The sequence below is a fragment of the Diceros bicornis genome, chromosome 3 (assembly GCF_020826845.1).
Source record: "Diceros bicornis minor isolate mBicDic1 chromosome 3, mDicBic1.mat.cur, whole genome shotgun sequence".
Taxonomy (NCBI): Eukaryota; Metazoa; Chordata; class Mammalia; order Perissodactyla; family Rhinocerotidae; genus Diceros; species Diceros bicornis.
The window spans coordinates 83708947-83721879 of record NC_080742.1 but is presented as its reverse complement, the minus strand read 5'-3'; the positions used below and the strand labels follow the sequence as shown (position 1 = coordinate 83721879).

The window sequence follows — 12933 nt, the reverse complement described above, 5'->3', positions numbered from 1 at the left end:
TGGTTGCTGTCTATGCCTGGTGCTCAGCTGTCACCCTAAATGCCTCTTCACCCTTATCCTGGGAATCCCCTGCATGTCAGTTCTCAAGTCTAGATCTCTTGTTCCTGCATCTTTATCTTTCTTTGGTGGAACACAATTATCTAGTAGTATCCTGAGAGACCGTACAGGGGAAGTAAATTTTGTAAGACTTTGCATAAGTGAAAATGTCTTGATTCTACTCTCACTTAATTGATAGCTTGGCTGGGTATAGAATTTTAGGTTGGAAATAATTTTCTTTCAGAATTTTGAAAGCAATGCTGCCTTGTCTTCTAGTTTCCAATGTGATTTTAAGAAGTCCAAAGCCGCCTCTCCCCTTCTTCCTTCTCTGCAGGATTTTGTACAGGCCCAAGTCATGCTGGGTTTTCTGTCTATTTAACATTTGGGAGAGGTCTATCTAGTCACAGTGTCTAACATACAAGATTGACTATGACCACCCTGTTACTAAATCCAGTAGACTTCCTATTAGCAATTTTCCATCCACTGACCCCCACCCTGCTCTTTGGCTATAAATCTCCACTTTTCCTTGTATGGGGAGTTAAGTCTGATCTCTCCCACCACAAAAACCCATTGTAGTGCCTCTCTCCTTGAATAAAACCGGCCTTAATATCTTTAATAAGTGTCACGAATAATATTTTCTTTAACAAGGTACATGTGAGCTCAGAGAGAAGGGTTGATGCTTACTTTCCCAATACTTCCAAAAGGTTAGATGTTCCTGTTTTATGGGACAAAATGAGACTACCGAGAGAGGAGAAAAATGTCCCACCTGATCATCAGCATAAACCCTTCACGTATATTGTTCTTACCACAAGTCCTGTTGTCAGTTGTCCTTATAACAAACACACTGTTGTAATTTGGCCCCATGACACAGATTTTCTGATCAGGGCTCCCCCACTTCCCAGCTGAACCCTGCCACTAGCTTCCCCCCAGCATCAGTTTCCTTTGATATCCCCCTACCCACCCTGAAGTACTCTTGAGATGACGATAGGAAGACACTGTGTAGGTTTGTGAAGACTGTATAAACCTAGATGTTAATACTACCCCCAGGGACACATTTCTGTGGTTTTGCCAACGTAAAATACCAATCGTGTCAGACTTTTAGGATACCTTCCCGAGACTACAGATTTTGACATTTTACCTCTTCTTAGAAAACATGCAAGTGATTGTCGTAAAGGAAAATGGCAGAGAGTTTTCTCTTCTTTGTACTTAAGCCAACAGATGAGATGGTGATGGGTGAAGAGACGAGTAGGATGGACAGAGAGAGTCTGCCCATGTTTTCTATGGGATGTTGTCATGGTGGCAGTGGAGATTTGCACCCAGATCTCAATCCATCTGAGCCAAGAATGGCTTTTTCTATAAGGGTTTATGAGGCTGGCTGTGGGTGAGATGGGGTAGGGAGAGGGAGAAGGAATAGGTGGAAAATGAAATTAGAAGGTCTGAGGATAGAGTGACAGGTCCCTAGTGTATCATAACATATTTGTAAGTCCTTATAAATCCTATTTGGAACAAGATGAAGTGTAAATCAATAGCTAAAGTTAATACATATCATGTTGGGACTTGTGGGACATTATTAGAGCACTTCCTCCAAAAAAATCTAACAAACAAAAAGAAACAGACAGTGAGAGAGGACTGGAAATCGATTCAACAACAATACTAGAATGAGAAGCTTCAAAATAATTAGTAGATCCAATAAAAGCAACTCCATCCCAAAGTAGGCAGACACTGCCTACTAAAGAACTAGAACAGAAGAAATAACACTGAGGAGTCAAGTGAAAGCTGTGCAGGTAAGACTGTGCTACCTGAGGGCTGAGTGGATGCCACAGAGCAAGGGATAACTGATGCAGAGACCCAGCCTTGGACCAGCCCAAGCACATGGATTCCAACAACACAAAAGAAAACAAGGATCATGGAAAACAAAACTTAGAGAACCAACATGCAAGAAATCGGAATGCCAAACAACAGTAAGAAACAGGCCTACACGGTAACATCTGCTATTTAGAGGAAACATTAAGAAAATGTGCTGATGTGCACTACCTTCTCAGGATGTACCCACACATTTCAGAGGGAATAATAATGACAATTATTGCTATTTATTGAGCTCTTCTATGCCCCACTGTAAAACTCTCCACCATTTTCCTTTACGACAATGACTTGCATGTTTTCTAAGAAGAGGTAAAATGTCAAAATCTGCAGTCTCAGGGAAATATCCTAAAAGACTGATAGGATTAGTATTTGAGGTTGGCAAAACCACAGAAATGTGTCCCTGGGGCTAAGCATTTACATATATTTTTTCTTCACAGCTACTCCTTGGGGAGATTACTATTACCTTTATTTTATCAGAGGACACTGAGGTTTGCAGAAGTTAGGCAACATGCCTAGGTCACACACTGATAAGGTAGAGTGAGATTCAATCTTGCCTTTGGTCTATGCCATGCTCTTAATCGGTGTCACAGGTGAGTGATGAAGAGTGAGGAGACCCAAGCACTTGTCCTGGTTAACTCTATGACTTTGGGCCCCAGATCTCCTATCTATAAAATGACAAGGCCAGGCTGGATACATTTCAAAGGACTCTTCTAGTTCTAACATATTGAGTTGTTTTAATGAACGGTCTATGGTTTACAAGAGAGACATTTAAGTCAGAAGGCACACGTATAATAACAGTGAATCATATTCATGGGCAAATTAAAAAGGAGTTGCCATCATGGTAGCAGATGAAATTAATACGAAATTTAAAAGAGCACCGAGATACACATTAAGGTCATCTTAAAAGGTAAGAGATATGCTGAACAACGAAAGCCTAGTCATGATACTGAGTGCATATATCCCAAACATGTACCAGCAAAGTGTATAATGGAACACCTAACAGAAATGCAGGAAATACATGTAGATCTATCTATCTATATATCTATCAATTATCTATCTACCTACCTACCTACCTACCTATCTATCTATCAATAAAAAGGGTACCAATAAGAAGTTATGGGAAAGAAATGGGAATGCTAATGAAATGAGGTGGGGAGAGAGAGAAGAATGAATGGAATTGGAAGTTCTGAGTGTAGAATAATGGGGGAAGAATTTATTGATACATTGTGTGAATCTAAAGGTAGGACATGATAATACACTGAAGAAAATGGAAAAAAAATCATCTTACTCTTGAACATAAAAGGTATTCAGCAATTAAAAAAAGGCAGAAAGTCAGTATCACATGTCCCAATCACGTGTAATAATCTCGGAAGAACAGAGTTAGAAAAGTGCTCAACTACTTAAAAATTTTGAAATATTCCCTTAAATAATTTCTGAGTTAGGGATGAATTCCTGCATACAATAACAGAAAACATTTTTTTAAAATGAAAATAAAGCTCACTATTGAAAGAACTGTATAAATATATTTCAACAGTATCCAAATTCTATGTCATAAATAGATTGATTATAGGTAGGAAAAACAGACATGAAATCACATGAATGAGTACACGTCCTTTATGACTTAATGAAATGCAAATTCACATTTATTAGGGTTTCATTACATGCCTATTACACTAAAAGAACAAAATAAAAACCCAATGTTGGTAGGGTTTTTGTGACACCAGGCTCAGTGCTGGAGGGATGGAAAAGAAAAATAATGAATCCCTGCCCTCATGGAACCCAGTAATACTGAAATGGCTGAGGCAGTGGTGGCATACTAACACGGTGGAGTGTTTGTAAGCATAATCCTAAGGTGTTTAAAGCAATCCCTGAGAGTCAGTTACTATAAATGGTTAGTTTGTTAGTACGAGCGCTAACAGAGAAATGTGTACCTAGAATAGAAGTGGGAGTTTTGTCTCACTCACCATGAAATCTCCAATACCTGGTACCCAGTGTCTGCCACACAGGAGATCCTCAATAAACATCTATTGAATGAATGAAATGTGTATACAGAATTATAGCTAAAAATTAAACACAAGTCCTATATTATGTACTCTCTGGTTATACCCTTATACAAAGAATTCTATGTTCATTTTAAAAGCTCAAAAGGCATTTTGCAATGATATACATATAGCATGTTTCCCTTCTCTGTCAAGATACTCACATTCATAATTTTTAAATTAAAAAAGTTACTCACACATACTCATACCACCACCCATGTGTTCCTGCCCTGTGTGTGCAGTGTATTCCATTCCATTTTGGAGTGTTATGGGTCTAGATTTACGAATCTAGATCAGTTGTTCTCAGCCCTGGCTGCACACTGGCCTCACCCGGAGCTTTGTGCACTCCCCGTGCCTGGACGCACTCCTAGACAAGCCCTTGAACTTGTCTGAGGGTGATGCCCAGGCATCGCCGATCCCAGTCTTCAGCCAGGATACAAAGGCCACTTACGCAGCAAAAGTTTTCCGTACACTTTATGTTTTATTACATAATATGTGTTCAGTCATTCTTAAGAATAATCCTTGAAGCTGTCTTCAGAGAATCCTGAGTTCAAAGATACCCTGCTAGTACTGTTAAGAAAAAGTACCTGGAGGCCGGCCCAGTGGTGTAGTGGTTAAGTTTGAGTACTCTGCTTCACGGCTTGTGGTGTGTGGGTTCAGATCCTGGGTGCAGACCTACACACTGCTCATCAAGCCATGCTGTGTCAGCATCCCACATACAAATTAGAGGAAGACTGGCAACAGATGTTAGCTCAGGACTACACTTCCTCATCAAAAAAAAAAAACAACAAGAAAAAGTACCTGACCAAGAAGGGCCATAGTAACAAATGCAATCAAGAGGCTAGGATTTCTCTGTTCCACTCCCTTCCCCCACTCAAATTCTAATGTCCAAGGCTGGCAGACTTCATACTTTCTGACACTCTAGTAAGACAGGATTGTTGGAGGTTGACTGTCAGGCTGTGTTCACCCTGAAAGGAAGAAAAGGCAGGGAAGCACTGCTAGAAGTTCTTACACAGGCCAGAGTTAGATACCGATCAGGAGTGAAAAGGGTTTGGATGGGGGACACGCCCTGATAATGACCTCAATCCTCTTCTGTCTATGCGTAAAAAGGAGCCTAAAGGTAGAGGTCTGGGACTGCTGTTCAATTTGAAGACACAAAGGAATCCGGCAACCCAGACTCTAGGCTGTGCATCTCTTATCAGTGGGAGAACTCCACACGTGTGAGCTATGCTTTGATCCTGGGTCCAGAGAAGATTCTCTGGTACTGGGGAAGACAATGGCACCCACTAACTGTGTTCACTGAGCTCTGTGCTGTCTCCAAATCTTTTTCCAGCACCTGACTCTCTCTTCCTGGGCTTGCATCTCCAGGACAGGGCTTAGATCCGCTTGTCTTTCCCCTCCCCACCTCTCCTACCTGTCCAAAGTTTAGGAGACTTCATGGGTCTGACTTGGAGCTTGGCAGGAGTTCTTTGTAAACTGAGAATAACAGGGGTCATGTGTTGCCTGGAAACTGAGGGAGGACTTGGGATTAAAAAGCCCCCATTGAGGCCAGTGACAGACTCGTACTAAAGAATCTTATGGGTAACTGCATCATTTCCCCTCCTCCAGGCTGCCCATTCTCCAGGGAGGGACATTTGGTTTTGTGGCACCCTCCCTGGCCATGCTCTCCCTTCCTGCCTGGAAGTGCCCCGAGTGGACACTCAATGCCAGCCAGGTGAACACCAGCTCTCCTGAATTCACAGAGGAATGGCAGAAGAGGATCCGAGAGGTAATGGGGCAAGGGAGGTGGGTGGGAGGAATGGAGGGTACTCAACAGGGGCTCCCGAGTTGACTCATTTGTTCAACATTCATTGTTCAACCCACTGCTGGGCAAGATTCCAGGCTTTGAGATACTGCTGTAGGTAAGTCAGACAAGGAACCTGCCCTCGTTGAGCTAACATTCTAGTGTGTGTATGCAGTGGGGCGGAGTGGGAGGGAGAGACAAATACTCCAAAATGCAAATAGAAAAGGAAAATCTCAGGGAGTTATAAGTGCAATGAAGAAAATAAAACAGGATGATGAGCAAGAGAGGGATTGGGGCTGCTGGGGTTGAATGGATGGAGAGTGAAAATAGGTTTACTTGGAAATGCTCACATATTTCATATTTAGTTCATGACCAATTTTAATCTTAAACAAAAGTTCAAGCAACAGACTACATCCTAATATGCCAGCATCACAGCACGAATTGGCCACTTTTACAATGTTCTTTCCTCATTGTCCATCCAGTACAGCCCAGTGTACTCTGGGTCCAGTTTTATTAGACGTGCTTCAGTTTGGTAGAATCAACTCTGGTGCTAGCATCCCTCATCCCAGACTGAAGATGTATCTAGAAATATTGCTAAGAAATCATTTTCTTATTTCCAACTTATTTTAAATGTAAAGGGCAAAGGAGCATTATCTGATACAGTAATTTGTCTGGTGACTCCAGTTCTTTCTGCCGCCATCTTTCTTTCTGCCCCTTGGGAGCCCTTCTTAGCCCAGTCCCTTGCTCCTGTTGGAGGAGGAGATTGTGAGTCATTCTCGGCTATCCTTTAAATAGTGGGCAGCAAAAGTAACACTGTTAAACCCTCCTGTATGTCCTTCTCCAAGGTACTTTCCAATTATTTAATAAGTATATTATCACTGGATCCTCTCCACTGGTTAAGATGCGTCCTGATAACACCAGATGTTCCAATCTGGCCCATTAATACCATCAGGAATCCAACAAGTCAAATTAAAGTGATTTCTATTATTTCCATCCTAGGGAACATGAAAGAAAAATCCCTAGTCTTGGGAAAATAAGGCTTCTAGACCCTCTCATTTCTCAACCTGTCCTTTAGAAACTGCTCTACTGGTGACTCACTTTCGTGCCCCATGTTTAGTGTGATCTCACACTATCCCAGCCTGGAAAGCCAGCCTTCCGTGCCTGTGTCACGCACATTTTGTTGCCTCAAGCACATTCTAATTTTGCAATAATTTCACTGCTTTTGTGAAGTGATATGAAACATGAAAAGATCACTTGATGTTGTATTTCTTGGTCTACTCCTGTCCTTTTCAGGCTGTGAAAAGTGATCCTTAAGCTGTTAGATATATAAGTTGATATTCATTTGGTTGGCAATCTAGGCCACCAGTCTTCTACAGCAGTCTGGCCCAGGGCTTCAGCTGCAGAAGAGGCAAAGCTCAGACCAGAAACACTGTCAATACCAGCTTAAAAAGATATTAAAACCTCCCATGCTCGGTGAAATGTCCAGTATAGCAGCCTGCCAGCTCTCTGATTGGCCATATATCCTCATATTCTCCCACCAAAGGCACATGTGCCCACTGCTGTTGCCAATCGGGATCATCCTGGGCAGCACAAGTGATTTCAGATGGAGATGAGGATTATGCTGTTTGTGAGTCCACAACAACATGTGTTTGTGAGTGAGTGCACGCGGCTTGTGGCCCAAGGTGTCATCTCATGGGCCCTAGTGACTACATTCAAAATCATACTTACCTCCTCTTTTTAAGACTTGGGGGCATCAACAAGAACCACCAGTACTGGAGATTTGACTAGAAAGTCCTGTCCCACAAAAGGTGAAATTTTAATAGAGTTTTCTATGATCCACTTGCCAGACCACACTGCTAGTCCATTGGCCACAACCCACGAATCTGTATAATTACGTAGGGATAATTCCAGGTATTTGTGTGTGCAGTCAGTCACATCACACGTAAGTCAGTCCACTAGCTGGATTTAGACATGCCTTACTTCTTCCATCAAGGTCCTTCTGTTGAAACGTTATACTCTTCCAGTCTCCATCTTTCTTAGCCAGCTGAGCAGCACCTTTAGCAAGATTCCAACCAGTGCTTTTTGAACTCAAAGACTCACATAGTGGGATCCAAGTCTGTGTTGCTCGAGTTATCTTGTGAGGTAGTGTAGTATCCACCCCAGGAGAGAGGGGACTGTCACTTGCTTATGGATCCTATGTAACCCCTGTGTAACTGCCTTTTCTTTTCCTAACTATAGCTATTTCCCTTGAATCATCAAATTTTGTGGATCAGCCCCTTCCTTATTGGAATGTCTTTCTGACATCACTCAAGATATGATTGGGATCTCTGACCCAGGAGTTATTTGGTACCATTCAGTAGTGGGCTAATTCCAAACATTGCCCAGTAGCAGACTAGTTACCAATGATCTTTCAAAGGGAGAGTGTGGGTTAGCTGCTCCAGGCCACATCCGCACCAAAAGCCTCAAAGCAGAGCTGAAGACCCTGGCTTCTATCCGGGTCAGTCCTCATTCAGCGTGGACTCCACCACCAACACTTCTGATTCCTCAGGGAGCACTGTGCTTATAAGGACACAGTAGACCAGTCTGAGCCAGAACTTGTGAATCTCAGCCAGAACCTTCTGCTGTTCTTCCCTCTCCAAAACAGCGTTTTACACATGCCTGTGCTCTGACATAAAGTCCAAAAGGGCACCCAGATGTGGGTGAACTTCAATAATCTCATCAAGCCCTTGTGCTTCCTTCTTCTCTCAGGGTGGACCAGAATTAACAGGGCTTTTTAATCTTTAAAGAACTTTTCCATGTAGTTCCAGATCAAGATATACTTAAGAATTTCACTCGTCAAGCTGGCGGGCCCTGGATTTTTGCCAGGTGCATTGGCCAATCTCAGAATGTTGTGTGTTGCACCACCTTTTCCAAATCAGGATGTACTTCTTCAGTGCAGCCTCCTGTTACTACATCATCATAGAATGAATCACAGAACACATGCGGTTTGTGGAGGGTTCTTTTTGTTTGTTTTTTTCTGTCCCCCAGGGAGCCTGTACTTGGCTTTGGTAAATCCAAATTAAAACTAAGCAAAGAATGAGAAGCAGGGTTGCCTTAACCTGCTCTGCTAGATGCCAGGGGCGGGATTTCCTTTTCCCTCACCTCCTGAGAACTATAATTCCTTAGGTAAGAATCTGTTACCTTCATACTATCCAAGAAGAAACATATGACACAGTGATTTGTCTCTTCTCCTACCTAAGTACTCATACTGCTCAATCCTCCCTGTGTTCTAATGAAGTGTCTGCCTCCACCTCTGCAATGGCATCAACCTTCACCACATTCAGAAGCAGTTACCTTGTGTTCTGAGGACACTGGGCAAGAGTTACGGGAAAGAATTTCCCTGGGGCTTGAACAGTATTAGTAGTGAGAGAGGATGTTGAGGGATACGGGCCGTGTTGCACCTGCATTGAGCACGGCATCCCCAGGGACAGACACATCCATATTTCCTTTAATACATTGTCTGTTTACTTTTGTTTTGTGATACATGCAGTCCTCTAAAGCAGAAGTCAGCAAACTATGCTTCTGGGACCAAATCCAGCCTGTGTTCTGTATCTTTACTCCCAACTAAGAATGGTTTTTACATTTTAGAAGGTTGTTTGAAAAAAGACTATGTGATAGAAACCACATATGGCCTAGAAATTCTGAAAGATTTACTCTCTGGCCTTTTATAGAAGAGGTTCACCAAGCCCTGCTCTAAGACCCTGGGCCTGGGGTGGGGCTTCCTCTTGCCTGCATCTAGACAGTCGTCTCTAGTACTTTTTCCCACATCACCTCCTAGTATCCAACAGTGAGCCCAAACCCGGAGTCTCATCTGTGGTTTCCAGCTCCCCCTGCTGGTCCAGTGCCATTAACAAGAGAAAAAAGTTCTTATGAGTCTCAACCGCATTTTATTAATTGATTGATTGATTGCGTAAATTCACTGAGCCAGTCTATTGGAATTTAACGTAGATTCTCCATATTTTGCTGAGTTATATTTGTCCACACACATCTCAAGGCTTGAAATCACTGATGCTGGCAGGCTAATTGTACATCACAATACCAGCCACAGATGAAAGTGATGAGAATACATGCCCAATAGGAATGTCATTAATTACTGGGATATAAGAAATAAACGAGAGTTAAAAGTGAACAATGATTCTATTTTAAGGAAATGGTGTTGGCAGAAAAAGAAGAAAACCATGAGAGGAGATGGTAAGTTCAGTTTTCAACACATTAGACCAATTTACACTTCACCTTCCAGTATCATGGTGGTTTTTATTTATATACTTATATGTGCTTATAGATAAGTGAAAGAAAGGACAGCAATGATGCAAGGGATGGGAGGGAGAAATCAGGACTACTTTGTTATTATAAGGTACTCACACTACCCATGAAGTTGTGTAATGTTATTTGCAAGTGGACTAGGATTAGCTGTAAATGTATATGGCAAACTCTAGGGCAACCACTAAAAAGTAAAAAAAGGAAAGTATAACTGATATGCTAAGAAAGGAGAGAAAATGGGATCATATAAAATACTCATTTAAAACCACAAAAGGCAGCAAAAGATTGGAAGATAGAAATAGGAACAAAGAACAAGGGCAACAAATAAAAAAGAGTAACGAATACGGCAGATATTAATCCAACTATTTCAATAGTCATTTTGAACATCAATGGTCTAAATGCATTGATTAAAAGGCAGAGACTGTCAGAGAGGATCCAAAAACAAGACCTAACTATATGTTGTCTACAAGAAACCCATTTTAATTAGAAAGACTCAGATGGATTAAAAGTAAAGGGATGGAGAAAGATATACGATGCTAATGCTAATCGCAAGAAAGTGGAAGTCACTATATTACTTTCAGAATGAGCATACTTCAAAGCAAAGAAAGTTTTCAGGGATAAAATAGAATGTATAACACCCAAACCAGTAAAGTAAAAAAGGAGAAGTAAAGCAAACTCCTTCAGTCCAAGATATCGGGGGTTGGCAAACCACAGTCCAGGAACCAAATCTGGCCAGGTGCCTGTCTTTGTAAAGGCCACAAGCTAAAAACGGTTTTATATTTTAAATGGTTGAAAAAAAATCAAATGAAGAATAACATTTCATGACACGTCAAAAGTATATGAAATTCAAATTTCAGTGCATATAAATGAAGTTTTATTGGAACACAGCTAGGCTCATTTGTTCACTTCCTGTCTGGAAAAGTATGACAGAGCCCATATGACCCACAAAGCCTAAAATGTTCACTATCTGGTGCTTTACAGAAAAAAAAGGGCCAACCCCTGCAATAGAAAGTGGGAAAACAGAGAAAAGTGAAGCAGCAACATATCCAGTACACTGCTGAGTGACGCTGCTTTACAAGCATCACCATCATCACTATGATCAATCAATAATGCTGAAGGCTACGCCCTGAAAACCTTCCTATTAAGGGAAAGTGTCCAACAGCTAGTTGGAAATCCAGAACTGGAGAGAGGAGCCAGATCAGAGCTCTTCTTTCCTCAGTTCCTTCAGGGTCCAGCTTTGCCTCTGCACTGCCTCTGAATGCACCACCCAGGGGTGACCAGATTTAGAGGTGGGCTGCAGCAGCGGGGCCTGTTCTCGGGGCCTGGGCTGGGCTGAGGCCCACAGTCCTGCTGCAAGCTTTGAGGTGCCTGAGCTGCACTCTTCCTCTTCAGTTGCAGGGCGCCATCATGGTCGCTTCCTGTGTCCAGATTCTAGTGGGCTTCTCAGGCCTCATCGGCTTTCTCATGCGCTTCATTGGCCCCTTGACCATTGCTCCGACCATCTCCCTGGTGGCCCTGCCTCTCTTCCATTCTGCAGGGAATAATGCTGGGATCCACTGGGGGATTGCCGCCGTGTAAGTACTCTCTGGGGAGGGAGCGCCATCTAAGTTCTCTTTGGTGGAAGGTTACCCAGTAAGAAGAATAAGAGTCCTGGATATTGGCAAACTCTTGTGGTTTAGAAATACTTGCATGAACATTACGATAACTTAAAAAGCAGGAAAATTGGTACTTCTATTACTCTTACTGTTTATTGCATTATTAGTGCTTACAGATAATGAGATCATCGCAGGCAGTGTATAAGAATACTTAGTGTAGTGTTCACAAAAAGCTGATACTACTGTTCCCCTGACTACTAGGTTTTCATTGAGCGAATGTTTGTAAACTTCTGGCCTCTGGGAAGGCTGCAAAGACATGACTTCAGCTGTCAAGCATCTTGTAGTGTCTGGGAGAGAGACAAGACTTGGATCCAAGTACCTATGACATCAGGAGACAGTGATGAGAGTTACAGAATGTCATGCATGTTCAGGGGAGGGGTGAGGACAGCCAGCTGGGAGGATCAGGAAGGCTTCCTGGAAAAAGAGGTCTGAAGCATTTAAAGAGAGCATCGAAGGGACTTGGGGATGACACTGGACACTGTCATTCTCTCTGCCTGCTGTGGTCTGAACACAAGGACCTGCAGAAGAACCTGGGAGAGATGTTCTCTGAGTCTGGGCTCATTGGCTCCATCTGCTGGATCCATCCAGCTGCTGATCTCTAAGGAATAACAGCCTCCCCTCCCACTCCTCCTCCTCAGCCACCAGCAGCTTCTGAAAGGCAGCAGCCCACTTTTTCAGAGGTGGCAGGATTCTGCCTGTGCTGTAGAGCAGGGTCTAGATGGGGGCCCTCCCAGCTTGGCTACTGCTCCCAATCCCAGAGATACGTGGTGGCCCAGCTTTCTGGACCCTCACTCAGGCTGAGCCCCTGAGTTGGGTGTGGTTTGTTTCTGTTTCAGGACCATCTTCCTCATCGTGCTGTTTTCTCAGTTCCTGAAAAACGTCGTGGTGCCCGTGCCCATTTATGGACGAGAGAGGACGGGTTTCACCTCTAAGTTCTACCTGTTTCAGGTCTTCCCTGTAAGCAGCACTCCCCTCGCGCTTCCATTCTGAGTTGACTCACCCAGAGAGTGAGGCACAGCCTCTGGCACTCCCAGAAAGCCCCCAAAACAAATGCTCTCTCACTTGCAGTGGCCTCTCCTCCTTGGCCTTCCTCAATGACCGGAGAAGGAGAAGGAGGCCGAGAGGAGGCCTGTGGCCTATGGGGCGCTTCCTGACCATTGGTGGAATGCCGTCCAACGCCTTCCCTCAGTGCTTCTCTCCCAGGAGCAGAGAACCCTGCCCTAAGTCGCTGCTCTGGGCACCAGTGTGGGACAGCCTT

General features: G+C 43.2%; 1 protein-coding gene across 2 annotated transcripts in view; it reads left to right on the top strand.

Moving 5' to 3' along the window:
- Positions 1-12933, top strand: part of LOC131397548 (solute carrier family 23 member 1-like) — a 53947-nt gene that overhangs the window by 15612 nt on the left and 25402 nt on the right. For both annotated transcript variants that reach the window (XM_058530645.1, XM_058530635.1), the window contains exons 4-6: positions 5547-5706; positions 11413-11594; positions 12512-12632. In XM_058530645.1, the coding sequence (XP_058386628.1) occupies positions 5547-5706; positions 11413-11594; positions 12512-12632 (463 nt within the window). The remainder of the gene's footprint in view (positions 1-5546; positions 5707-11412; positions 11595-12511; positions 12633-12933) is intronic.